Below are 26713 nucleotides of genomic sequence, written 5' to 3' on the forward strand. Positions count from 1 at the left end.
CTTTTTATCCTAGAACTTGTCTAAACTGCTTTTGAAATCACTTGTGATAACTGCCTTAAACCACACCTTACTACTATTAGTTATTTCTATAGCACTGTTAGATATAAGCAGCACTGTGTAGTAAATATGTAAGAGAGAGTCCCTGCTCAATAGAGCTTTCAATCTAATTAAAACAAGCAAACAGGACAAATAGTGATTAGGGAAATTTCTTACAGAGAGAATGATAAAACAGGCATGGGTTTCTGAAAGCAAATTGCACACTTTAGTAATTGTGTGTTAACTGAAAAATATACTTTCTTTAATATGCTTTCAATGTTCTACTTATTAGTATCATTAACTAGCTTTAAATGCGTTATTTATTGGCATCATGAGTGTCCTCTCCTTTTAATACTATTTGAAAGGGTAAACAGCCTTTCCCTGTTAACCCTTTCCATTTTACTGATGAGTTTTTAGACCTCTGTCTTCTCACTTCAGCCGTCTCTTTTCCAAGCTATCTCTCTCCTATCTCATACACTCTTAAGATTGGAAAAGGAATCTTTTTTTTATGTACTTTTGAAAGAAACTTGACCTTAACGTATCCAATTCTGAGATCTTCCAAATTAAAATGGGTCCACATGATTGATGCAGGCTTATGAGGTGAGATCAGGTATGCAGTGTTCCTTTTTTGGGGGGAAGGGATCTTAAGAGCTCCTCTTTGTCCTCTCCTTTTTTTAATTTAATATTTTCTTGTGGCTCCTTGAACAGATAATTTGTCAAGGATGTCAAGGGTATTTTCACCCATGTTTATATACAGATGGCATTCAAATGCTAGTTCTCTTGGGCCAATCCTTGAAACTGACATTGGTCAGTTAATTGCCTGTTTGGAACAGATAGTCCTGGTTAAAGGCTAGTGCACGGATGTGTTGAAAATGGCAGTTGTATGATTCGGGCAATTTAGACCGGTTAGTGGATTTACAGGCAACTTCAGATTAATGGACTGAGGGCCAGATTCTATAAGAGGTGCCTAAAGTTAGGTGCCTAACTTAATTGCCAAAATGACCTTAATAGCTTCAATTATGAGATTTAACAAGCTCATAATTGGAAAAAAAAAAAAAAAAAAGTAATTGGCCGATAGACGCATGTTTGAGGCAGAGACAGACATACGTGCCACCAGGCGCGCTTCTCCAAAGAACTTAGGTGCTTGCAATGTAGGCTAGTAAAACCCTGGCCTACATTACCAGTGCCTATATTTTTTGTTAGGCGCCATTAGGCTTGATTTTGTAAATAGCGCCTAAGTGTGATTGACATGTGGCTGGCGCCATTTTTTTAGGCGCCAGCCGACTTAGGTTCCATTTACAGAATCTGGCCTTTCTCTATCAATAAATCAGTTATGAACTAGGAGTGTTCTTGGACTTTGAGAGGTGGGCAAGGTGGCTCAAAATGTAAGCTTCATTTGATGAAACAACTTAAATCTAATTTAGAGGAAGGTGCCGTTTTGTGTTTGTGACTGCATAAATTCTTGCATAAGCTACATTATTCAAAATATTGCTGCTCGAATACTGACAGGGCTAAAGAGAAGGGATTGTGCCTTCCCTGACTCCCTATAAGAGAATGTGTGCTGTTCAAATAGGTGTTCAAATTTAGACATGTGTAAATCTAATCTAATATACAATTTATTAATCATACTTTATTTATTTATTCGATTTTTAGCCCATCCTCCCAAAAGAGCCCAGAACGGGTTACAAAGTACATCCATAATAATCCAGACAGAGCAGAGATGACATTTTACATAAATTACAATATAGACATGACAATAAAACATATGTACTAAGTAGCATCTGGTGAAATTAAGTGGCAAAGGTGAGTTGACTGGGTGGCATTTCAGGGTGAATGACTTTAAGGCGCTGGGTTAGTAAAGAGGAAGGTTTTCACAGCCTTCCTGAAGTTCCAGAGTCCATCTAGTGATCTGACAGATGGAGGGATTGTGTGGCAAAGTTTGGGTATGAAATGTGAGTAGGAGCATTTGCGGGCAGTTTCAGTTTTGAGGGAGCAGCCAGAAGGTATGGTCAGTCGTTTTTCTCCTTGGGACCTCAGTGGTCGTTTTGGGAAGTGCCGTAGATTTGTAGTTTAATAAAAGAAGCCATGCACAAAGATGGGAATTACAGTTAGAAATTCAAGCTACATAAGTACAAAATTTAAATGCAATGTTGTTATTGTCATAATATACATACTAGTATTTCTATATAACTGTAAAAAGGAAAAGAGTAGATAGGAAAAGGACTGAATTAAATAATCAGAAGAACCTGCCTGCACTATGTGGAAAACCAAACAAGCAGATTTGAATGCCACTCTTTTTTTTTAAACTGGTAACCAGTGCAACCTATTAAAAGCTTCTGAAATGCTGTCATATCTTCTTAAACTAAAAATCAATTCATTGAATAAATACATATGTACAGTATATGCACATACACAGACTTCAAAAAAAACCTCAAAAACCCAGAGGAGGTTAAACAGAGATATTTCTAGAAAAAACCTGCTCCTAGATTCCCAACTATCACACAGAACAATAGACACTTTACCGTTTTCTTAAATAACCACTTGTCATTAATATTTAGGTGAAAAATCAGTTCTAGGGAAACTTATCAAAATGATCGTCAAGTCTCCACCAAGGTTTATCCTACAACATATGTGCACCCTAAAAGCACATCATTGGAATTACCCAGAAACATCATCTATCTTCACCAAAAAGTGTTTTTTTCTTTTATTCAACAACTAAAGTGCTGTGTGAGCAGGAAATTTTAAATATTAACTATTGTTTATCACTCTTAAATGGCTCATTAACCACTTAGTTTGGACGCCTAAGTCCCGCTCAGCGTTAGGCGGGATTTAGGCGCCCTTTATAGAATCGGGGCCTAAAAGTGCACCGTAGGAATTATCCATCAACTAAAGTGCTGTGTGAGAGGGAAACTTTAAATATTAAATATTGCGTATCGCCCTTCTTACATAAGATAAAACAAAAATCCAACATTAGTTCATAATATCAAAATGAGGATAAAAACTCTTATCTGCGGAAGCACGCAGCTGCTTGTTTCTGTTGAGAGGGGTGCTGTGGCTGATTGCCCTACAGAGTACCCCGTTTCGTGTCCTTCTTCAAGGGCAAACTCAGGAGCATAACCTGCTGCTGCTAATTGTTAGCACTTCCAGCCTACCATCCAACCTACCTGGCATTAAATTTATAATGGCTTATTTTCTGCAGATGCCATGAAAAGTTGGCTAACGATTAGCAGTAGCGGGGTTAACAGTAAAATAATCTGTCTTAATGATAACCACCTTGTGAGCGGGCTGCTGGGCGCGATGGACCTCAGGTCTGACCCAGCGGAGGCATTGCTTATGTTCTTATGTAGAGCCAAAATAGGGTCCTTCCTACCCAATTAACACAGGCACTCTGTTATAAAATTACTATCTTAGGGTGTAGTTTATAAACGTATATTAAGAGAATAACACACAATGGGATTCTTTTACAAAGCAGCGCTACTGATTAGCAATGTGCTATATGCAAAGAAGCCTATCCAGTTCCCACAGACTTCTTTGCATTCAGTGCACCCTAATTAGTAGCACTGCTTAGTGAAAGGAGACTAATATTTGTTAAACAGCAATATTGTACATTATATTATAATAATGCATTTTAATTTAAGGTACCAGGGGCTCCCTAATAATCAGTCGCAAAGCATGGATGCTAAAAAAAATAATTCGTTATTATATAAAACACAGCTTGCATTAAATTGCAGCCCATTGCTGCTAGGGGACAGAACTGTAGTAAAGCAGGTCCCTCCTCTGCCCTTCTCTAATCAGACCCCTCTCCATAGCACTTCAAGTAAGCATACTGAGATACCCCAAAAAGTCTCTCTACCTCCTGTAGGTGTCCTCCACATATCTACCTGAACCAATCCCTGGTGGTCCAGTGAAATGGGATTGGGACTTGTATACCGCCTTTTTGTAGTGATTCCCAGTCGCTGCTACCACTTGCAATTCTGGGTTCAAAATGGTGGCTGTGATCCCTACAGGTAGTCTCATGTGGAGTGTAAGAGTATCTTAATGGTTAGTGCTGTTGCCTGAGAACCTGGGAAACGGTGTTCAATTTCCACTACAGTTCCTTGTGACTCTGGGTAAGTCATTTAATCCTCTGTTGCCCCAGTTACAAAAACAGATTGTGAGCCCACTAGGGATTTAAAAAATACCTGTACATAATATGTAATCTACTTTGATCGTACCATAGAAAGGTACTGCATCAAATCCTTTCCCCTTTCCCTTTCAGCTTCTTACTGGTCCAGGTTAAACATTGGACCCATTATTAACCATTCACAGGCAAAGGGTATCAAATTTCTGATTTTTAAATATAAATTATAATAAATGCTATATAACTTTTATATGTTTTACATTAGAAACCCAGCCTCAGCACTTAAAAGAAGAGACCACCCAGAAGAAAGAAGACTTGAGCCCAGATAAGCTACACCTTGAGATACTAGCCAACAGCTTGCAGCACAGAGAAGCACCTACTCGACTGCCAAACCCTGTCACAGAGGAGCTATCTACTTTCCCAGTACCTAGCCCAAGAAATACATTTGCTGTTGGTTGCAAAAGTGTTGGTTCTGGTTATGTTAACACCCACAGGGCTGCTGGAAAATTAAGGCAAGGAAAATCCTTAAATAGAAAACCTAAGCTATTTGCATATTTTGCCTTCATTAATTGTTTGTGTTTTGGCAAATTTTCTATCTGTTACAAATATTGGAGGTAATTTTATAAAGCTTTTTCTGAATGTAAATCATGTTTTACAGATGGAAGCTGTCTGTCTTCTATTGAAAGGGCACATAGAAATGTGTGTGCAACAAAGTATTCATACCTCCCATGATTTAAAGAGAGATGTTCCCAGGTCACGGTTTGGCTTGAGCAGGAGCAGAGTTGCGTACATGCATTCTTCATAAAATATGCAGCATAACATACATGCATTTTTGACATTTCCCTTGATAGTTTTTACTGTATAAAATTATCCTCATGAGAGGCAATATTTTGCTGCCCACCTTGCTGCAGAGTCTGGGGGTGTTTTTATTATGTATTTTTACTTTAAAAATTGCCTAAGGGAAAAGTGCTGATTGATGTTTGCATTTCCTTTTCTTGCGGATACTTTTCTAACTAAAATAGCATGCGTACTTTTGAAAACTATTGTAAACCCTGCCACCAGCATAGTTGCAGTTTTCCCACTTAATTTGAGGGTGGGGGCAGCAAGGAGCCAATTTAGCACTATCATCTGAAGCATTTGTGGTAAGGGGTACACTATTCTTCCTTTACCACAAGTTACGCCTGTGGCCACCAAGAACACTTCTGCTAAACAAGGGTTAAAATTATAATCTGTTAGAACTGCATCCAATTAATAAATAGATATTGGTTTCATAGGCATTATATACTTTACCTATCATCCTGCATCTAAGCTGACCATAATCACAGATCCTGTACATCTGGTTTTCCCTTTGTTGCCAGATCACTAAGAATCCTTTCTACTTGTCTCATATTTTCTTGAATACCATCACAGTTTTTGCCTCCAGTATTATCATTAGAAGGTTTTTCATAAAAGTCACTTTTTCATTTAGAAATGCTGGAGTTTCCAGTCATGAAACTAAATTGAATGGCCTGCTGGAATAGAAAGAGCTGCTGCATTGGGGCTTTCTATGCTCTTGTGATCTGAGTTAATGCTTAGTGAGGGCAATTTTCAAAGGTATCTAAATGGGTAACTGAATAACTATCTGCTTAGATTCCTCAGAGTGAAAATTACATACATGTATCAGCCATGACTGCACATCACTTTATAAATTTATCCAGACTAAAGAGAGATTCTCTGGGGCATTTCTAGGTCTGGGTAGAAAACTAAAGGACCTTTTTACTAAGTAAATGGATTTAGCATGTCCTAACACAAGACTTTCTCACATGTTGAGCCTATTTCTACCAAGGCCTTTATCAATTATTTTATTTTTTAGCCGTGTACAGTTAGCATTAGCACATAGAAACTGAAAAAATGTGGTAGCACGTATCACTTCTAATTTGATAACCCTGTATTATTCAGTGAGCGCATGCTAATGTGAGCGTACTACCTGAATTGCACTTCTATGCGCATTCTCTGCCCATGACACACCCCTTCCAAAAAATAAATACTCTATGGCTAGTTTGCACAAAAGGGAAAATTTACCCCAAGATGTTTTAGCATGCTGAGCTCACATTGGGATTTAGCATACCTTAGGAAACACCTAAAAACTTACCTACTCTTGAAATACCTAGGCAACGAACCGGAACATCAACCCCCCTCGTAACATCATCACATACCTGATCTTACAAACTGCTAACCCCAACCCCTAACCACTAACTATGAACACTCTATTCAATTTACGGAACATTTCTACCTCTATGCAAACAGCTTGGCACTTCCTGGCCTTGCAACACACAAACTGTTACTAACATTATTAATATTATCAAATGTATACTGCTATACTCTTTAATCCATTGTACGAGATGTATACTGCTATATTCTTTAATTCATTGTACGTATAGTTTCCCTTTATTGTATTGAGATATACACTGCTATACTCTTTAATTCATTGTACATAAAGTTTCTCTTTATTGTATTTACATTTTCCTTCATTGTATTCACAGTTTCTTTTATTGTAAACCGCCTAGAAGTCGCAAGATAGCTGGCGGTATATAAAAATAAAGTTATTATTATTATTAGTAGTAAGAAGGCCTTAACCTCATACAGTTGCATTTTCAAATATGCATGCATGCAGTGTTTTACCTGATTTTTCTATCTATGGAAATTTATTTATTTATTTTGATTTATATCCCGTTCTACCAGAAAGCTCAGGATGGGTAACAAGTGAACATACACAGTTTCAATAGATAAAAGACCTTATAGAAATAATAGATAAAAGAAAGAAATAATAGATAAAAGACCTTGGTCCTGATTCTATAAAGGGCACCTAAATCACGCCTAATGCCGAGCATGACTTAGGCGTCCAAACTAAGTGGCTAATAAGCCATTTTAGAGCCTTAATGAGCAATTATTGGTATTTAGGCGTCCAAAGGACGTAGACGCCACTTTATGGTTTATGGTTCATTGTGAGATTATCAAGGTGCACCTGCAAGGTAGAATGCCATAATTAAAATATGTGCTGGGATTTGAACCCATGACCTCTGGAAGATGAGCACAGTACATTTACCTGGTGAGCCACAGCCGCTTCCTTTTGGTTGTGGGAGTTCTACCATGAGAGCTTAATGATCCTAGCCATGAGAAGGTGAAAATACCTGAGAAGATCATAGCTTAGCAGATCCCTAAGCTATCATATCAGATGTGAAGAAGAAAGATATTAGTGGAAGCTGCTGTGACTCAAAGGGTAAAATCCCTGTTGCCATCTTCCAGAAGTTATAGGTACAAATCCCAGCACATATTTTAATTGTGGCATTCTACTTTGCAGGTGCACCTTGATGATCTCACATTGAGGTCAGTATTGTGCAGCTGCATACCTCCATTTGCAATGAAGTAGAAGCAATGCTAAGGTCTGTATCTGTTTTTTCTGGAGTTTTTTGCTTTTACAAATAAAGTTATATATGCAATCTATATATTTTTTTCATGTGCTTTCTTTGCTTTCAAGAATGAACTGATTGGAGCACTGTTTAGTCAGAAAAAAGGGTAGCTTTTTAGCAAGAAACCTAAAGCTATGTTTTTCATGTGCTGTGCTTCAGTTAATGGATGCTTTCCTCTAATTAGCAAATAGCATTGCTGTTTGTCCACAAAAATAGAAGGTTTTGCATGCAATATATCTCTTTAAATGTGCCCTGTTTATGTGGTGCCTTATTAAATGTATTTTGAGCTTAATAAAGCAAAAATAAAAACCCAGAGAGCTATTTAGCAGATCGCATTAAGGACGTCTAAACTGTGCCTAAGTTCCATCCATAGAACTCAGGTCTATCTGAAGCCCAAACTATGCTCAAAAGTAGACCTCCTTTACAATGCCTATAGGTCCTAGTTTCACAATTGCTATGCAACTTGCTAGCTCACTGTGTAGCACACTTGTTAAACCTACAGCCTTCTACCCTATTGTTGATTTGAATCCCATTCACTCTGTCTGATGGAAGAGAAATAAATCACATTAAACAGATCCAACTCCCAGTATCACAATTATAATGAAAAACACCATAAAATCACCATTCTAATAATGTCATAATAAAATATTATAACATTAAGGACATTGTTTAAACGTCTAAATCTCACCTAAAACCTGATTCTCTAAAGGACGCCTAAAAAGTTAGACAACTAAACAGTGCTGAGCGCCGCTGAGCGTGATTCTACAAAGGACGCTTAACTTAGACATCTAAATGGTGCCTAACTTTAGACACGTTTTGCAGAATCAGGGCCTTTGTGTCTAGATTTCACAGGGGACAACTGTCTAAGTAACTTCCCTATGAAAATGAAGGGCTGGCTCAATTTATGGACCATCAGGGTGCCAGTGATAAGGGGCACCAAAATTTATTTATAGTTTCTATACCGCTGTCCCAGGGGAGCTCAGAATGGTTAACATGAATTTATTCAGGTACTCAAGCATTATTCCCTGTCTGTCCCAATGGACTCATAATCTATCTAATATACCTGGGGCAATAGAGGGATTAAGTGACTTGCCCAGGCCACACTCTGTCCCACACTTTTCCCATTCCTCTGCCTGTAATTTGGTATCCACAGGATGGGGGTAGGGAAGAGAGGAGAGATGCCAAACTTGGATTTTGGTATCCTTTAATCAGTGTGGGGGAGGGGGGTACTTGAAAGGAGGAGATACTGGATCGCCAGTGAGAAGGGGGTAGGGAGAGTGTAGAAGGAGAGATTCTGGATCAATGGTGGGGGTAGAGGCACCAATAAAAGTTTGATCAGTCACCAATGTTCCTTGAGCTGTCCTGTAAAAATGTATGTATTTATTATTTATAATATTTGAAAAACTGCTAAGTGAACACAATAATCAGCAAAGCAGTTTATAATAGAAAACTATTCAGAATAAAATTAAAATGGTAACTGAACATAGGGATAGAACATAACAATAAAAGTCAATTAAAGGATTGCAGTCCAATTGTAAGCACAGATCCTTAAGAAATAAACATAAATCTTCCCTTGGAAGCCAAGTTCCTTTAGAGATAGGTGGGGGATATAATCCACCTGAATTTAGATGAAATGTTTAAAATGTGGGGAAAGGGAGTTTTGGGTGAAACTGATAAATTCTGTGTCTGTTTAAATTGTGTGTTAATTTACATAGCCAGTTAAACCTTTGTTTAGCAGCAAAAACATCTGTTTAGTTTTTATTAAAGCCAATTAAGGCCTAGTTTAGCAGCAATATTCTGTTTAGCATTTGATTCTCAACTGCAGACCCAAGCTCCCACCCACCTCAGGCTCAATATTTGATTTACAGGTTAAGCCTTGTAAGAGGACAGGAGGTAAAATTTTCACCTCAGGGTTTAATTGAGCATCTTTGTCAGCAAGTTCATCTGAAGCAAACAAAATAAATAGCATACAATATTTCTAATAAGCTTAAGAAAATTCATGTTACTATAAGTATCCCTACATATTTAGCAGCTTTAAATAACTAAACTTATCAGTACTAAGATGTAGATAGTAGTTGAGAAGTGAGATGGAGGCTATCCAGTGTGTTTTGTACCAAATGTCACGTTTCTGATTATCTCCCAGTTGGTGAGAGGTTTTATGTATGCACTTAATGCAAACAGCTTCTAGTTTTAAGGGAACAAGTTTGATCTCTGGAGGCTAGAGTAGCAGACTTGTAAGAGCTGATCTAGAAAGAGAGGTACTGTATATGGAGGATACTTTGAACATAGTAGAGAAATCCCACCTTCAGTCTGATACTCTCTGTGGTACCATGGAAGAGATAGGCTACCTGAATGGACAGTATCATCTTAGCATGGCAGGAAGCAATCCAGGAGCCAGGACTTGTCCTCTAGTGGTACAATATCCTCTTGACTGAGAGTGTGTTTCCCCCAAAAGGGGGTAGGATAGTCATTATACCGGTGATTAAGTCATTATCCTTGTAGATAGTTGGGTAGTTGGTGGATGTGAGGCAGCAGTGGGGTGGAGCCAGATATCTTGGTACATATGTAGGAAGGAGGTTCTGGAAGCCAAATTTTGTGCTTTTAGATAAAGCTGAAATCCAGAACCTCCAGGGTAGCATTCTCATAAATGTTCCTCATTCAACATGTAGGACCCAAGAGGTAGGCAGAATTCTGCAGGCTCAATGCGTCAATGAGATGATGTTACAGGGTGTAAGAATTTAACTTTATTAGGAATTGGGTAACATTCTGGGGAAAGGGGAGTCTTATTTTAAAAAGATGGGTGGAACCAATGCTGCTGATGCTAATGTTTAAAAAGGAGAGAGCAGCTTTTAAACTAGAATCTGGGGGAACTTAACAGTTGCACTGTAGCATATAGAAAAAAAAGCCAAATTGTGGAGGAAAATCAATTGGCTATATCTTACAATAATTCAAATATCAAAAATACAATAGAAATAGAAAGGTACAATGAGTTCAAAACTTAAAGACCAAACACCTAAAGACCAAACATGTGAATGGTAAAAAAAAAAATCACAAAAACGTATCTAAGTGGTTTCTTAAGAGTGCTGGAATCATCCTAAGGAAATACATCATTATGGAAAGGGTGCTGGCTACTTGGAATAGCCTTCCAGGGGAGACTGTATGGTCTGTTGTCATTTATCTGCTGTCATGGGTCTATGTTACTGTGGGCCTCTTCTATATGGTTACTGTGGATGGGCAGACTAGATGGGCCATTTGGTCTTTATCTGCTGTCATGTTCCTATGTTACTGTGGGCCTCTTCTATTAAACTGCGCTAGCAGTCTCTAGTGTGGGGAGCTGCGCTGAATGGCCCGCGCTGCTCCTGATGCTCATAGAGTTCCTATGAGCGTCAGGAGCTGTGCGGGCTATTCAGCGCGGCTCCCGCGCTAAAAACTGCTAGCACAGTTTAATAGAAGAGGGAGGTGTTTCTATGAATGTTTGAGACACAACTGAATTATAAAAAAAACATACAAAATTGACAACGGGCTCCTTTTACAAAGGTGCGTTAGCGGTTTAACGTGCGTAATAGCGCATGCTAAACCGCCAGATGTGCTAGCCGCTACCGCCTCCTCCTGAGCAGGCGGTAGTTTTTCAGCCAGCGCGGGGGTTAGCGCGTGATGAAAAGTCGCGCGCGTTAAACCTGCTAGTGCAGCTTTGTAAAAGGAGCCCAAAATTTCTGACAATTTTTAAACAAACCAAATTTTTTATTAATTAATTGGGATTTATTAACCACCTTTTGAAGAGATTCACCAAAGCAGTGCACATCATGTATTGACCACCAGAGGGCATCCGCTGAAAATCAGGGGAGGGAAGTTTCATGGCGACTCCAGGAAGTACTTCTTCACCGAAAGAGTAGTGGATCATTGGAACAGACTCCCATTCCAGGTGATAAAGGCCAGCAGCGTGACGGATTTTAAGAGAAAATGGGATACTCACGTGGGATCTTTAAGGGAGTAAATTCAGGGGAGGGGATACTTGGAATGGGCAGACTTGGTGGGCTATAGCCCTTTTCTGATGCTTTTTTCTATGTTTCTATGGTTACATAAGATGAAGGCACTTGAGTACTGATTAATGAGTGATAATTTTTTCTGCTTTTATTATAGTGATAATGAAAGCCAAGATAGCAGATTGGCTTACAGCTTTGTGACCCCCACTCAGGTCTCGTCTGAGCCAGATGAGGAGAAGACTAAGTCTGTCCTTTTAAAACAGCTGGATATTCTTAGGGAAAACAATAAAAAGGTATGTTTGAGACATTCCATGTGGAAGATTTACCCCTCTTTTATCAAGCTGCGCTAGAGGTTTTAAGCACAGGTTGATGAGTTAAGTGGTCTGATGCTCATAGGAATTCTATGAGTGTTGAAGCATTTACCATGCTGGCCCGTGCTAAAAACCTATAGCACAGCTTGATAAAAGAAACCATTAGATTTTTAAGTGATGGCCTGTCCTCTTTGTTTAATTTTCAATTCAGTCATACTTGTTTATGCTGATTTTAACTTTTTTGTCATTTTGTGTTTTTCTGTTTTTAGGAGGAAAATATAATTTTGTCCAGTAGTACTGTTTTTATCATTTATAAGTAGGCTTGCATGAGACTTAGGGCTCCTTTTACGAAGGCGCGGTAGCGGTTTAACACGCGCTAAACCGTGATAGCCGCTTCCGTCTCCTCTTGAGCAGGCAGTAGTTTTTGGCTAGCGCAGGGGTTAGCGCGTGATTAAAAGTTGTGCGCGTTAAAGCCGCTAACGCGGCTTCGTAAAAGGAGCCCTTAGCGCTAGTACTATTCTAGATGACCTTTGATGCTTGAAATGTTTGTAGTTCTTGTTGTCCTGAATAAGAACTAAAAAAATTTGTCTGCCACACAAGAAGTTTCATTGCAGCAGGAGGATTACTTTGTTTTTGATTCTCTTTCATCATTTATAGTTTATTGCCAATAATTTTAGATCTTCTAGAGCAGTGATTCCCAACCCTGTCCTGGAGGAACACCAGGCCAATCGGGTTTTCAGGCTAGCCCTAATGAATATGCATGAGAGAGATTTGCATATGATGGAAGTGATAGGCATGCAAATTTGCTTCATGCATATTCATTAGGGCTAGCCTGAAAACCCGATTGGCCTAGTGTTCCTCCAGGACAGGGTTGGGAATCACTGTTCTAGAGCAATGGTCTCAAACAAATCCTTTGCAGGACCACATTTTGGATATGTAGGTACTTGGAGGGCCGCAGAAAAAATAGTTCATGTCTTATTAAAGAAATGACAATTTTGCATGAGGTAAAACTCGTTCTGTAGAGGCGTACCGCTCTACATTGCATCCTGGATTATGGTGATGCCAGATGCCAGCTAGAGAATGACATGGGAATAAACCGTCCCTGCAAGTTTTGTCGCTGTCTCTGCCCCATTCCTGTAAGCTCTGCCTCAACCACACAAGCCTCAAACACTTATGATTTTAAAGTGTTTGAGGCTTGTGCAGATGAGGACAGAGCTTGCAAGAATGGGGCAGGGATGGGAAAATGAGTTCCTGTGGGTCCGGGGAAAAATTTGGCTCTGTGTCATTCTCTAATGCCAGCCTTTGGGGCTGGGGAGCTATTGCAGTAATTGTCCTGTTCAGGGGTGTTGGTCACCCCCCCCCAGAGAAAGTGGCCCATCAATCGATTGGAGCTCAGGGCCATTCATCTGGTTCTGATGAGATTGCAGAAGACTCTGGAGGGCCAAGCGGTCAAGGTCTTCTCTGACAATGCAACAGTAGTAGCCTATGTTAATTGCCGGGGAGGGACAAAGAGCTCTCCTCCGGCTCAGGAGGCCTGTCTTCTTTTGCTTTGGGCGGAACATCATTTCCTGGCGCTGACAGCAGCGCATGTGTCGGGTGTGGACAATATTCAAGGAGACTTCCTCAGCAGACAGACAGACTCTGGATTTGCTTTGTCCTCCTGGCTACAACAAGAAACAAGAAAGCGCATTGCTTCTTCAGTCAAAGATCCAAACCCGGAAGCGAGGGGCTCGATGCTCTGTTCAGCCGTGGCCTCAGGAGATGGTCAGCTGAGTCATTTGGAGGATCATGGCTCTTCAGGCTGCGTCATTCTGGTGGCTCTGGATTGGCCTTGCAGACCATGGTATGCAGATCTGCTGTGTCTGTGTGTGAGTCGCAGCCTTCGGCTGAGCACCTATCCTGCCCTTCTCATACAGGGGCCAGATGCCATGGAGAATCTGGGTCACTTTGCTCTTCCGGTATAGTTTTTGAGTGCGCAGTCTTAGAGCATAGGGATTTTCTGCCCTGGTTGTTGATACTCTTTTCAAGTCTAAGAAGTCATCCTCAGTGTTGTCTTAAGCTAAGGTGTAAAAGGCCTTCCAATATTGGTGCGCCCAAAACCAGGTGATTCCATATTCAGTTCTGATCTTGCTGATTCTCACCTCTCTTCAGGCTGGTTTGTATAAAGGCCTTACTATGGCTTCTCTGCGGGTCCCAGTGGTCTGGATAAAGGTGTCTCTGTGACTTATATTTGGGTCCAGGTGACCGGGCTCTCTCTCTTGTTTTAGATCCCAGGAGTGTCAGTTAGTGCTGCCTGATTCACGATTCGAATTGGTTCACTGATTCACTTAGTGTGAATCGATTCGAAACGATTTAAAACAACAACAAAAATCGGCCTCCTGATTCGGTAACTGACCCTCCTCCCTTGACCCCTAAAGCAGGAGCGGTAGCGCTGCCTCTTGATGGACGGAGCCGCTGCCGCACCTTCTTTAGAGGGTGAGGGGGGAGGGTCAGTCGGGAAGTGCTGGTGGCCAGCTTTCCCCTTGGTCTCCTGCTGGTGTCTGGCTTCCCCTCTTTCCTCCCGCTTGTGTTCGGCTTCCCCCCTGGCCTCCCGCTGGTCTCCGGCTTCCCCTCTGGTCTCCCGCTTGTGTCTGGCTTCCCCTCTGGCCTCCCGCGCACCATTTACCTACTAGCGGCAGCCTGCAGAGAAGATTGCTGGGGCTAGCGATCTCTGCAAGCTGCTATAGGTCTTCGGAGCTGTTTCCTCTGCTGCAGTCCCACCCCTCCTCTGGCATCAGAGGTAGGGTCGTGGCAGAGGAAACAGCTCCAAATACCTATATCAGCTTGCAGAGATCGCTAGCCCCAGCGATCTTCTCTGCAGGCTGCTGCTAGTAGGTAAATCGTGCATGGGAGGCTAGGGGGAATATGCAGTCTTTTTTTTGGGGGGTACAGGCCTTCAGGGGTGGATGCATGGCTTTAGGGGTGGTATGCAGACCTTCAGGGGGGTAGTGTTACAGGCTTTCAGGGGGGACTGGCAGGCCTTCAGGGATGGGATGCATGGCTTCAGGGGTGGAGTGCAAGCTTGAGGGATAGGTGCAGGGCTTCAGGGGGGGTGCAGGGCTCTGGGGGGATGCAGGGCTTCAGGAGGGTTCAGGGCTTCAGGCGGGGGGCTGGTTTAGAAGTACATGGAGGGAGGGAATATGGGGTTCAAAGAGACGCGCATATGCTGGACTTTTGGGGGGAAGAAATAATGGGTCTAAAAACAGAGGAGAGGGAGAGAGAAGGTGGACAATGGGATTTAGGGAGGGAAGAAACAGAAAGGGAGAGAAGTTGGACACAAGGGATGATGTGGAGGGAGATATGGTGGACCCTGGGGTGGTGGGGAAGGAGGGAGAGATGCTGGATGAAAGGGTAGTTGAGAAAAGGTGGATCTTTGGATGGAGATTAAAAAAAGGAAAGATGCCAGAGCTCTGGGGGAGGGAAGGGAAATGGAAGGGGAGGACAGAGATAGAAGATGGATGGTTAGCACAGAGAAAGAAGAAAGGAGACCCTGGCAAGCAAGTTATCAGAAGACAACCAGATCCGGGGACCAACAAGATTTGAATAATGACCAGACAACAAAAGGTAGAAAAAATAATTTTATTTTCTGTTTTGTGATTACAATATGTCAGATTTGAAATGTGTTAGACTGCAAATGTGAGCTAGGATTTAACAGAGAGAGGAAAAGTCTTTTTTGTGTGGTTAGGAGAAGGCAAAAGGGTGAAGAGGCTTTAAAATAAAGCCACCAGGATGTTTGAAAAAAACACCTAATTGGGAAGGAAAATTGAATTGAATCGAAAAATCGATTCAATAGGCTGAATCGAATCAAATTTTTTTTTCCTGAATCGGGTAGCACTAGTGTCAGTCCTTGTGGACACCTGATGTCCTGATGTCGCTGATTTTCGGAAGGGGGCTCTTTGTGTCAGCCTGCCAATTAAGCAGCCTTGCCTTTTCTGGGACCTTAAACCTGGTACTGTCTAGCCTTGCCAAGACTCTTTTTGAGTTCCTTTGAGTTGCTTCCCTCTTGGACTTGACCTTCAAGACAGTTTTCTGGTTACAATTCCTTCAGCGCGACGTGTGTCGGAACTACAGGCATTCTCTTATTAAGTCCATGTCCTTCATATTTTGGAGGCTGGGATTTCCCTTTGGACGGTCCTTCCCTGGTTTCGGCTTTCCTGTTATTAAGTAAGTGTGTTTGCCTGCCTTTTCAGTCTCCAGGTCACAGGAATGCCTGTTGAAGAAACTGGATGTGCGCAGAGTTCTTCTGTGTTATTTGGTGGTTAACAATGAGTTTCATCTCTCTGACCATTTGTTTGTACTGATTCTTTCAGTCAAGCGGGGCTCTCCTGCTTCCAGGGCCACGATTTCCAGATAGATCCTTGGGGCCATTTCGCTAGCCTGCATTCTTTCTGGGAAACAGTCCCCTGTTTTTGTCAAGGCACATTCTGTCAGGAGTATGGCTTCTTCATGTCTTTCCTGAGGTGTTTGGCAGGGTGGCAACGTGGTCTTCTGTTCACATGTTTGCCGAGTTCTACAGCATTGATGTAGCTACAAGATAGGACTATTTGGAGGACTGCTTTTGAACGTCCCAGCTGTCTAGAATGTCTCACCTATTGCACTGGAAAAGGAGATTATGTACTTACCCTGGTAAGCTCTTTTCCAGTAGATAGGTGAGACATTCTAGACTCCCCGCCCTGCCCTTCTTGCACCTGCATACAGTTTTCAGTCTGTTTATGCTTCTCCAAGCTGATTCTTAGATGCCTATCAGTCCTTGTGGGCTTGGAAGACTTTGTACATATTTTCCATTTGTTGGGGAGTAGTTTCTGAGCTCCATTGAAGCCAGTGTTGGCGGTTAATGGTACTATTTATTTACTTTTGAGCAGAACAATTTGTTTAGCCTTTTGCTACAGGTGCCTCTACTTCACGTATATTGGGTGAACCTTGGTGCTTAGGTACTAACTGTAGAGGGCGCTAAACTGCACAGTGAAGTACACCAGAGGCAGAGTGAAAAATCCGTAGTGGATTTCTTCTGCAGCATGCTGGTATGTGGAAATAACCCAGCTGTCTAAAATGTTTCACCTGTCTCCTGGAAAAGAGCTTACCAAGGTAAGTACATAGTCTCCTTTTCTACAAAGACGTGTGCATAAATTTTTCCACATGGATGTGAAAAGGGGCGAGGTCATGGAAGAGACATGAGTAGATCAGGATCATTTAATGGATTTGCTTTATTTGTTTTAAAATTTGGAGGATCTGCACCTAATTTAGGCGTGGGAATTTATACCAGAGTTCAGTTGGTATAAATCCTCATGCCTAAAATTGGGTGCAGATTCCAGCACTATGCACTATTCTATAAACGGGCCCAATTTTGACGCTATTTATAGAAGAGTACTTAGTGCGCAATTTTTTGGCACCCAGATTTGGCCATCATGTATAGAATTGAGGGCTTCTTTTACTAAGCCGCATTAGGGCTTTAACGCGCGGAGTAGCGCGCGCTACACCTTAATGCCAGCATTGATCTGGCGTTAGTTCTAGCTGCATAGTGCTAAAATACGTGCGCTAAAAATGCTAACAAAGCTTAGTAAAAGGAGCCCTGAGTCCTTGATGTATATATGGTATAGAGGAATATTGAAAAAAAAATTTTTTTTCATTACGCCAACAAGTGAAATGGACTCTCTTTGCACACTATGATTATTAAATGCTGTAATGCTTTGATGCTTAACAACAAGGTTCACTTGGGTGTAGAAATAATGTTTAAACACTGATTTGATACAAATGAAACATTAGACAGGTTTGCTGGCTATAGATTGACGATAGGCTTATGTTTATCCTGTTGTCCCTTTGTATGTTTCAGCTACAAAATAAGCTAGCTGAGAAAGACAAGGAATTGGAGACACTGAAGCTGGACTTGGAGCTACAGGAGCGGACTCTAGACGCTAAGATTGCTGAAAAGACTGCAGGTAGCCTTGGCAAGCCTTTAACAGATGGCCTTATGGATCTGACATGCGGTTGCTATATGACGTGGCCTTGTTAATGTTAGTTCTGTTTACCCAAGGAGGGGAAAGGGATGACTGTGTTTTTCTTTTTTTGGCAGTTTTAAATTGCTTATAAAATAGGTGGCTTTAACATCCTGGTACTGGTATTAGCAAGGGCTCTACCTGTAGTCATACTGATTTGGGCATTAAACGCATTGTTAACACCGTGTCAATCCAATCACAAAAGAGGTTATTTGTTTTGTTGGAAGGTCCTGAACAAACAAAGGGAAATAATGATTACTAGTGCCTTTGCCTTTCCACCAGCAGTTCAAATACCACTTATTATTTTAGCTTATTCAGAGCAGTGCTGCCCCCTTGCATGGTCAGGAGGTCTCTGCTGGCTCTGGAAATCTCTCCGCACTTAGATAAATGACTGTTTCAGGATGAGATTGATAGGAACAACACTTTTGTCTTTAAATCAGCATCTGTAAACTCATTTTATCCCCATCTTACTTTATGTGAAGTGTTTCCTACAAATATGCTAAAGATGCCTCTTAATTTTTTCTAAGCATTATTCTATTCACCATTTCTGCTTTCAATTAAAATTAGTATTTCAAGATATGTCATAATCATGGCTGGGTTTCTAGTTAAGCATGTTGCTTACCTGATCCTGTTAGAAAGAAGTATGGTGTGTTAAGTATGCAGGACAAGCACTTATGAACTTTGTAGGCTCAGTCATAGCACTCCGGTTAACATCTGTTTTCATACATTAAGGAGGTGATTTTGTAACAGTGCCTATGCTGGAAGTCTAAGAAGGCATCTGTTTTATCCTTGTTCTGTAAAGGCAAAATAGGAGCCTGGCTCTGCACTGTCTGGTTAGTGCTGGGACAGAGCTGGGTTGAGCTGGGACCTAACCAGTTAACAGCGATATTCAGACTGTTAGTTGATTTGGTAAGTGACTAAAGTTAGGATACCCCATGAGGCTGCCAATAGAAATGCAGAAGTCGCAGCGGGCAGGTGTGAGTGGGCATTCTGCCCATAAGACTCCACTGGACTACCAGGCCTTTAGCAGGTTGATCCAGGAGGATCTATAGGTGGGGGAGGTGGGCGGGGAGAAGCTTGGCCACACCTCAAAGACTATGTGCAATTCTTGTTGCCACATTTCAAGAAAGATATAGCAGAATTAGAAAAAGTACAGAGAAGATGAATATGATAAAAGGGATGGGATGACTTCCCTTTGAGGGAAGGCTAAAGCAGCTAGGGCTTTACAGCCTGGAGAAGAAATGGCTCAGGGGAGATATGACAGAAGTCTTTAAAATACTGCATGGAGTGGAACGGGTAGATGTGAATTGCTTGTTTACTCTTTCCAAAGGTACTAGGACTAGGGGGCATGTAATGAAGTTACTAAGTGGTAGATTTCAAACAAATCAGAGAAAATATTTCTTCACTCAATATAATTAAACTCTGAAAATCGTTGCCAGAGAATGAAGTAAAAGAAGTTAGCAGAGTTTTAAAAAGGTTTGGATAACTTCCTAAAGAAAAGTTCATAAGCCATTATTAAGATGGCCTTAGGGAAATCCACTGCTTATTCCTAGAATATCCTATATAATAAAACCCTAAGCGCGCATGCACACTTAGGGTTTCGTGTTCCCTGCCGCCGTGTTTTCTGATCCATGGCCGGATTCTATTTTAGAACGTGGTGGCAGGGAACACTGGCCACTCCCCTCCTCCCGCCCTCGCTCACCAATCGCTGAAGGAAGCGCAGGCAAGCTCTCTCCCTGCCCGCCGTCCTGTCACTCCTCACACGCGCACGACGCCGAGCCAACAGGCCACTGCCCAGCAGAAGCCCCAACACAGCGCCGACTACAAGGGAATTGTGCACAGGAGCCCCGCCCCGACACAACCCTCCAAGACAAGTAGCACGGACATGGAGCCCCAAAGGCAGCCCGAGAACACGTGCCGACTCTGCCGAAAAGGCCCAGCGCATAGCTCCACCCGTGCAACCACCGCGAGCCAACTGAAGAAAACGCCACAGATGCCCGCCCACAAGGCAGGCCCTCAGGACGACGCCTGCAGCTCCGAGCAGTCAGCGCTCCCGACATGCAGCCCGCCGGAAAGAGGTGCTATTGGACCGGGGGAGCAAGGAAGAGGGACAGGGGGAGCAGGGAAGAGGTGCTACTGGACCGTGGGAGCAGGGAAGAGGGACAGGGGGAGCAGGGAAGAGGTGTTATTGGGCCGGGGAGCAAGGAAGAGGGACAGGGGGAGCAGGGAAGAGGTGCTACTGGACCGTGGGAGCAGAAAGAGGGACCATGGGAGCAGGGAAGAGCTGCTACTGGACCATGGGAGCAGGGAAGAGGAACAGGGGGAGCAGGGAAGAGGTGCTACTGGACCATGGGAGCAGGGAAGAGGTGACAGGGGGAGCAGCGAAGAGGTGCTGCTGGACAGGGAAGTGGAGTGATCTACCAGGTATGTGCGACCTGGGTTGGCCACTGTTAGAAACAGGATATGCTAGACGGACGTGCAGCGCTGAGCTCCGTGCTGCTGCTGTCTGACTCATACCCACGTGTTGATTTTTAGCGGTTTGTTAAACCGCTTGCAGATTTTTCTTTTCGGAGCCAGCCTGCTTGTCTTGTACAGCTCTTTTTCAGCGATGGGAAAAGGGAAGGGTGCTATGCGGCCAGGACCTCCGGCGACCTTAAGCTCCAAATCGATGAAGCAGACGACGTTGGACGCTGGATTGACGCGCCAGCCAACGAAGGCTTCCGTGACTTCGGGAGGAACGCCGAGTGAATCGGCAGTCCTTAGTATTGATCGGGCATCATTGAGCCCGATTCAGAGACAGGCACCTTCCCAACCTGGGAGCAGGAATCCTGCATCGTAGGAGGTGGACCAGCTTTTCCAGGGAAGTGTGCAGCTGCTAAGCCCCAGAGAGAAGGTGGGAGTAGAAGAGAAGGGAGGACAATTTCCCATTGCGTCAGGACCAACAACGCCCGCTGCAGGAATGGGTGAGATACTGCCTGCTTCGCATGAACAGTTTGGGGAGATCATAAAACCTGATAAAGTCAGCATGGACGACCTGTGGAAGGCCATAACCACTATGGACTCCAACCTTAGAAAAGCTGTTAATATGGTGCGTTCGGACTGTGCTGTTATTAGCTCCCAGGTTAATGCACAAGGAGTAACTCTGAAGGAACGATCTGTAACTATTAAACAACATGAAGAACAAATTTCTCAAATAAAATCATTAGAGATTGAGATCATAAAAGAAAAGGCTGTTTTCCAGAAAAAATTAGAATACATGGAGAATAGACAGAGAAGGAATAATTTGAGATTATTAAATTTTCCTAAATCTCCGGTTATTTCTCCCTTGGAAATGGTGAGGAATATCTGAAGGAGATTCTTCTAATTCCGGTAGAAGGAATGCCACCAATAACAAGAGTCCAGAGTATCTCTATGGGTACTCAGAAACAAAGAGCTTCTACTCCAACTGGAGAACCTGAGATACAAGAGAGTAAATTAGACCTGACAAACTTTCTGGAAAGTTCCCTAGAGGTAATAACAGAGAGAATTACCCTTATAGTGACATTCGCCTTGGAGTTTGATAGAGACTTAGTTTTTCGCTCTTACTTCAGGCACATGAAGGACTCTTTCCTTGGCTCAGTAGTAAGAATTTTTCCCGATATTTCCAAAGAAACACAGAAGAAAAGGAAGGATTTCCTATTACCGTATATCGGCCCAGAGTGGTTGCCTTAGGGGCGTCATTTCTTTTAAAATTTCCTGTTAAATGCTGCGTCTCTTTGCAAGGGAAGAATTTCTTATTTTATGAACCTAAGCAATTGCTAGAATTTATTGTAGCTAGAGAAGGGGAAGGGGTAACTATTGGTTTAAAGGCTATGTCCACAGTATAACGAGCCGGCTGGGGTGGAGATATCATGCCTTCTAATCCGTCTAATTGAGATTTATATTTACTTATGTATTTGTTTTATTTCCTTGTTCTTGGATCCAATTTGTGGACTAAATAATTTTATTTTATTTCCATATATATATATATATATCTCTGTACTGTATAGTCATTGTGACTTTAGGTTTCAATTCCCTAATTCTTTTGCAAGTGTATTTTGCTTGTTTGTTATATTAAAGTTTCAATAAATAAATAATAATAATAAATTAAAAAAACAGGATACAGGGCTTGATGGATTTTCAGTCTGTCCGAGTGTGACAGCTCTTATGTTCTTAAGTAACACTTCAGCAGAAATTTTGCATTTATGCACAAAAATGCATACACATGTGGGTATATATTCTACTGTAAACCTTTATGCATGTGGTTTGATTAGGACTAGAGTGGGTTTAAAAACTATGACCTGAATTCTGTAACCGGCACCGTTGTCGGCAGCCACTGATCATGTGCCAATCATGTGACAACACCAAGTGTAGATTCACGCCTCCAGCAAGGTAGGTGCTGAAAATGTAGGCCAGAGTTTCCCTGGCCTACATTTTCGGCACCTCAGTACGATGTGAATCGCTGTACATTGTTTAACCCATTTCTGCCATTAGTCATGCCCACAGTGGTATTAAGTTAGCCTAAAGTGCCTATGGAGGCGTGATTCTGGCACTGAATCTTTAGGTGCCGGTAGGTGCCACGAAACTTAAAAACGTTGTTTCAACTGCCTTTTTATTTTATTTTTTTTACTGAGTTTGGGCATCTACTGATGATCTGTTGAGTTTCATGTCAATACTATCCTCTTTCTAGTTTTCATGCTGATTAGTGCTCAACTGAAGAGATTAAGAGAGGCTACTCACTTTGATAGCCAGAAGTTAGAGCAGTGTATTGCCAACTAATGTGCTGCAGTGAGATTCCCAGTGTGCTGTGAGATGCCGGTAAGGAGGAGAGGCATCTGCTGACTGCCTACAAGACATGCCTCTCGCACATCCTGTAGGCAGTCAGCTGGCGCCTCTTCTCTCCACATCTCTCATCTTCCAGCAACTCCCACTTCCCCACTGGCGTCTCAGGCCCTGTCTGGAGGGTCTCCGCGCATGCGTGGATGTTGACGTGGTGCCATCATGTATGCACGTGACGTGACGTCTTCACAGCTATGTCCATGCATTTCGGGATGCCTTCCAGCTGCGACCCCAAGGTTAGCATGCTGGCGCTCCGGAGAGTTTGCGAGATAGAGGAATAAAGTCAACCAGATTATTTACCTCCACTGTTGCTTACCAAGCTGCAAAACTTTGGAAAAATTTACCAGTTCAATTAACTTCTGAAAATTATAAAAGTTTTGAGAAGGCTCTGAAAACTTATCTGTGTTAAAATAATAGCAAATTTAATGTTGATTTTAAGATTGTAATTCTGGTCACTGTCTCCATTTCTTATTGATGTTAAACCGCAAAGAGCTTTGTTGAGGTATTTACAGTATATAAATTAGGGGTCCTTTTTCTAAGGCGCGCTAACCAATTTAGCGTGCACTAAATCAGTTAGCATGCGCTAAATGCTAAGGCGCCCATTGAATATAATGGGCGCCTTCAAATTTAGCGTGCGCTAAATCGGTTAGCGCGCCTTAGTAAAAGGACCCCTAAATGTTGCATTGTGTTGTATTGTAATCCCCCAGTGGTTTGTGTCCCATCAAAAAACAGGCAAAGAATACTAGATTCTGTGACAGCTTTGACAAAAATACAGGTATCTGATTCTAAAATCACCACCAACAAAGTATTTATATACCTGGAGCTCAAGATCAGTTTATAATAAAAAAATATTTGCGTAACAAGAACAAATAATCTCATAATATTCAGAAATAGAAAAAATGGAATATAAAATATGATCGATTGGAATGGTCTTCCACGTCAGGTAGTCGAAGCTAGCAACGTGCTCAATTTCAAGAGATGATGGGATAAACATGTGGGTTCGCTCCGGGGAAATGCTTAGGGGAAAGTTCTTTTAGTGGGAGGGTTCTTTGAGTGGGCAGACTTGTTGGGCCATCGGCCCTTTTTTGCCATCATACTCTATGGGGGTAATAATCAAAAAAAAAAAAAAGTCTAAAAAGTGTCCTAAATGGCTACTTGGACGATCAAAAAGCATGATCGTCCAAGTACCCATTACCAAAGCTGGTTTTTAAACGTATCTAAAAACAGCTTAGGCCTTTCCCCTGCCTCTAGATGCACAGAGAGAAAAGAGGTGTGTTTAGAGGAGGAGAAAGGGCGGGCAGTGGGCGGGAGGTGGGCCGATCTACACCTAGGCGTACAACAGGTATAACCAAAACAGTTACAGGTTGCCTAGTCGGCACTTAGACCTTTTTAAATTAGACGTAGTCAAACCAGGTCTAAGTGCCGAAAAAGGGGCCGCTGAGCTGATGGCCGCTGGCGCAATCAGTTCAGCGGCCCGGCAACCGACCTACCGCAATCATCGCGGCAGGAGAGATGCCTCATCTCCCCTACCGCGATGCCATCACTCCTCTACCCGAACTGCCTATTCTGATTGGCTCAGGCGCCTTAGGCCCCACCTGTAGGCGGGGCTTTGGGGCAGCTGGGCCAATCCGGCCCCATTCTGCTGTGGGCTGCCTGCCGGCCAGACAGGTTTGGCACCCGTCTGTCCGGCCAACGTTAAAGAGGTACGGGGAAGGGGGGTGGTGGTGGTGGGGGGGGTCATGGGGTCGGCCGGGGGTCGCGGGTCGGCTGGGGGGGGCCGATTGGGGGTTCTGGGGGAGGTGGACGTTGGGGGGAGGGGGGTTCATCGAGGGCAGGAGGGCCTGGGATCCCTCCTGGCCTGCTCGTTTTCGGCGGGGGGTGGGGGGGTGGGCACGATCGCCTTGGGGCAAGAGGGCTTGGGCTCCCTTTTGCCCCGATATCGGCAGGGAGTCGGGGAGTCGGCGGGGCAAGAGGGCTTGGGCTCCCTCTTGCCCCGAGGTTGTCGGGGGGGGGTCGCGGCTGCCACAGGGCAAGAGGGCTTGCGCTCACTCTTGCCCCGATGTCGTCGGGGGGGGGGGGGGGTTTGGAGGTTTGACATGGCAGGAGGGCTTGGCACCCTCCTGCCTGGATCGTTGTGGGGGGGGGGGGTTTCTGTAACCGGTGTTGTTTTTGACAGGCACTGGTTACAGAATCCAGCTTTTAGGCGAAGGACTGGCTCCTCCTTCGCCTAAAAGCCCTTCTGTTGGACGTTTGGGGCTTAGGCGTTTTTTTGTTTCATTATAGCTAAAAAGTGTAGACGTGGTGTGGGTGTACTTTTAGTCGTAGTGGTGATTGGGCGTTTAGGCAGAGGAAGGCCATAATCAAAACAAGGACGTTTGTTTTGGTTATGGACACTTTCCCTGCTTCTGGGTTGAACGTTTAAGGACTTAGGCCAAAAGGGGACTTAGACGCTTTTTTTGATTATGCCCCTCCACGTATTCTTTGTCTTGTTTCTTCTAAATTTTAAACAATTTTAATTTCACACCGAAGACATAATAGCAATGAATTCCACATTGATGGAGTAGTGTATTTTTTTTTCCCAATTCTTTATTCATTTTTTCATAAACATCAAGTGTACAATAAATATAATTCATCATATTACAATTTCACTTGAAATTCCATAATCAAATATTTCCATTATATTTACCCCCCCCATACATACATACATTATATTTACCCCCCCCATACATACATACATACATACATATTATATTTCTTATATATATTAATCAAGTAAATATACAGATACTTATTTAGAACATCCTAACCCGCCACCTCCCTCCCATTTCTACATATTATCACATAAGGAAAAAGAATAGTAAATTAACCTTGATCATTATAATATTCTATTAATGGCCTCCACACATCCTGAAACCTTTTAAATTGACCCTTTTGTACTGCATTAAAATGTATTTTTGTAAAAGGAAGACATTCTAACAGATGAAGGAAAAGGCAACTCATAGAAACAGAGAAACATGATGGCATATAAAGGCCAAATGGCCCATCTAATCTGCCCATCTGCAGTAACCATTATCTCTTCCTCTTTCTAAGAGATCCCACGTGCCTATTCCATGCCTTCTTAAATTCAGACACAATGTGTGTGTCTCCACCACTTCTTCCAGGAGATTGTTCCACACATCTATCACCCTTTCTGTAAAAAAGTATTTCCTTAGATCACTCCTGAGCCTATCACCTCTTAACTTCATCCTATGCCTTCTCATTCCAGAGCTTCCTTTCAAATAAAAGAGACTCGACTCGTGTGCATTTACGCCATGTAGGTATTTAAACGTCTCTGTCATATCTCCCCTCTCCTGCCTTTCCTCCAAAGAATACATATTGAGATCTTTAAGTCTGTCCCCATACACCTTATCATGAAGACCACACTCCATTTTAGTAGCCTTCCTCTAGACCGACTCCATCCTTTTTATATCTTTTTAAAGATGTGATCTCCAGAATTGTTCACAATAATCTAAATGAGGTCTCACCGGAGTCTTATAAAAGGGCACCAATACCTCCTTTTTCCTACTGGCCATACCTCTTCCTACTACCGTAGCATCCTTTTAGCTTTTGCCGTCACATTTTCAACCTGTTTGGCTACCTTAAGATCATCACATATAAGCTTATTCATAGGAATCTGTCGAGTAGAACCTGAACAACAATGGGCTATCAAGAATTCTGACATACAGTGGTGCCTCGCATAACGAACGCCTCGCATAGCGAACGCTGTGCAAAACGAACTTCAGGTCTTGCTTCCCACAACGAACTTCGTTTCACACAACGAAGTCGCCCGAGCTGCATCCTTCCGCGCAGGCACCGCGTTTAACTGCCCTCTCTCCGCCTGGCTCCCTGTGCAGTGTCGGACAGTCGGCTCGCAGGGGCCCGGCGC

The 26713-nt window shown here is 42.7% G+C and overlaps 1 protein-coding gene across 6 annotated transcripts in view; it reads left to right on the forward strand.

Moving 5' to 3' along the window:
• MIPOL1 (mirror-image polydactyly 1) overlaps nucleotides 1–26713 on the forward strand; it is a 672982-nt gene that overhangs the window by 109131 nt on the left and 537138 nt on the right. For all 6 annotated transcript variants that reach the window (XM_033952866.1, XM_033952872.1, XM_033952868.1 and 3 more), the window contains 3 exons: nucleotides 4422–4668; nucleotides 11746–11881; nucleotides 17769–17874. In XM_033952866.1, the coding sequence (XP_033808757.1) occupies nucleotides 4422–4668; nucleotides 11746–11881; nucleotides 17769–17874 (489 nt within the window). The remainder of the gene's footprint in view (nucleotides 1–4421; nucleotides 4669–11745; nucleotides 11882–17768; nucleotides 17875–26713) is intronic.

Source organism: Geotrypetes seraphini, chromosome 7 (assembly GCF_902459505.1).
Source record: "Geotrypetes seraphini chromosome 7, aGeoSer1.1, whole genome shotgun sequence".
In the NCBI taxonomy this organism is placed as follows: domain Eukaryota; kingdom Metazoa; phylum Chordata; class Amphibia; order Gymnophiona; family Dermophiidae; genus Geotrypetes; species Geotrypetes seraphini.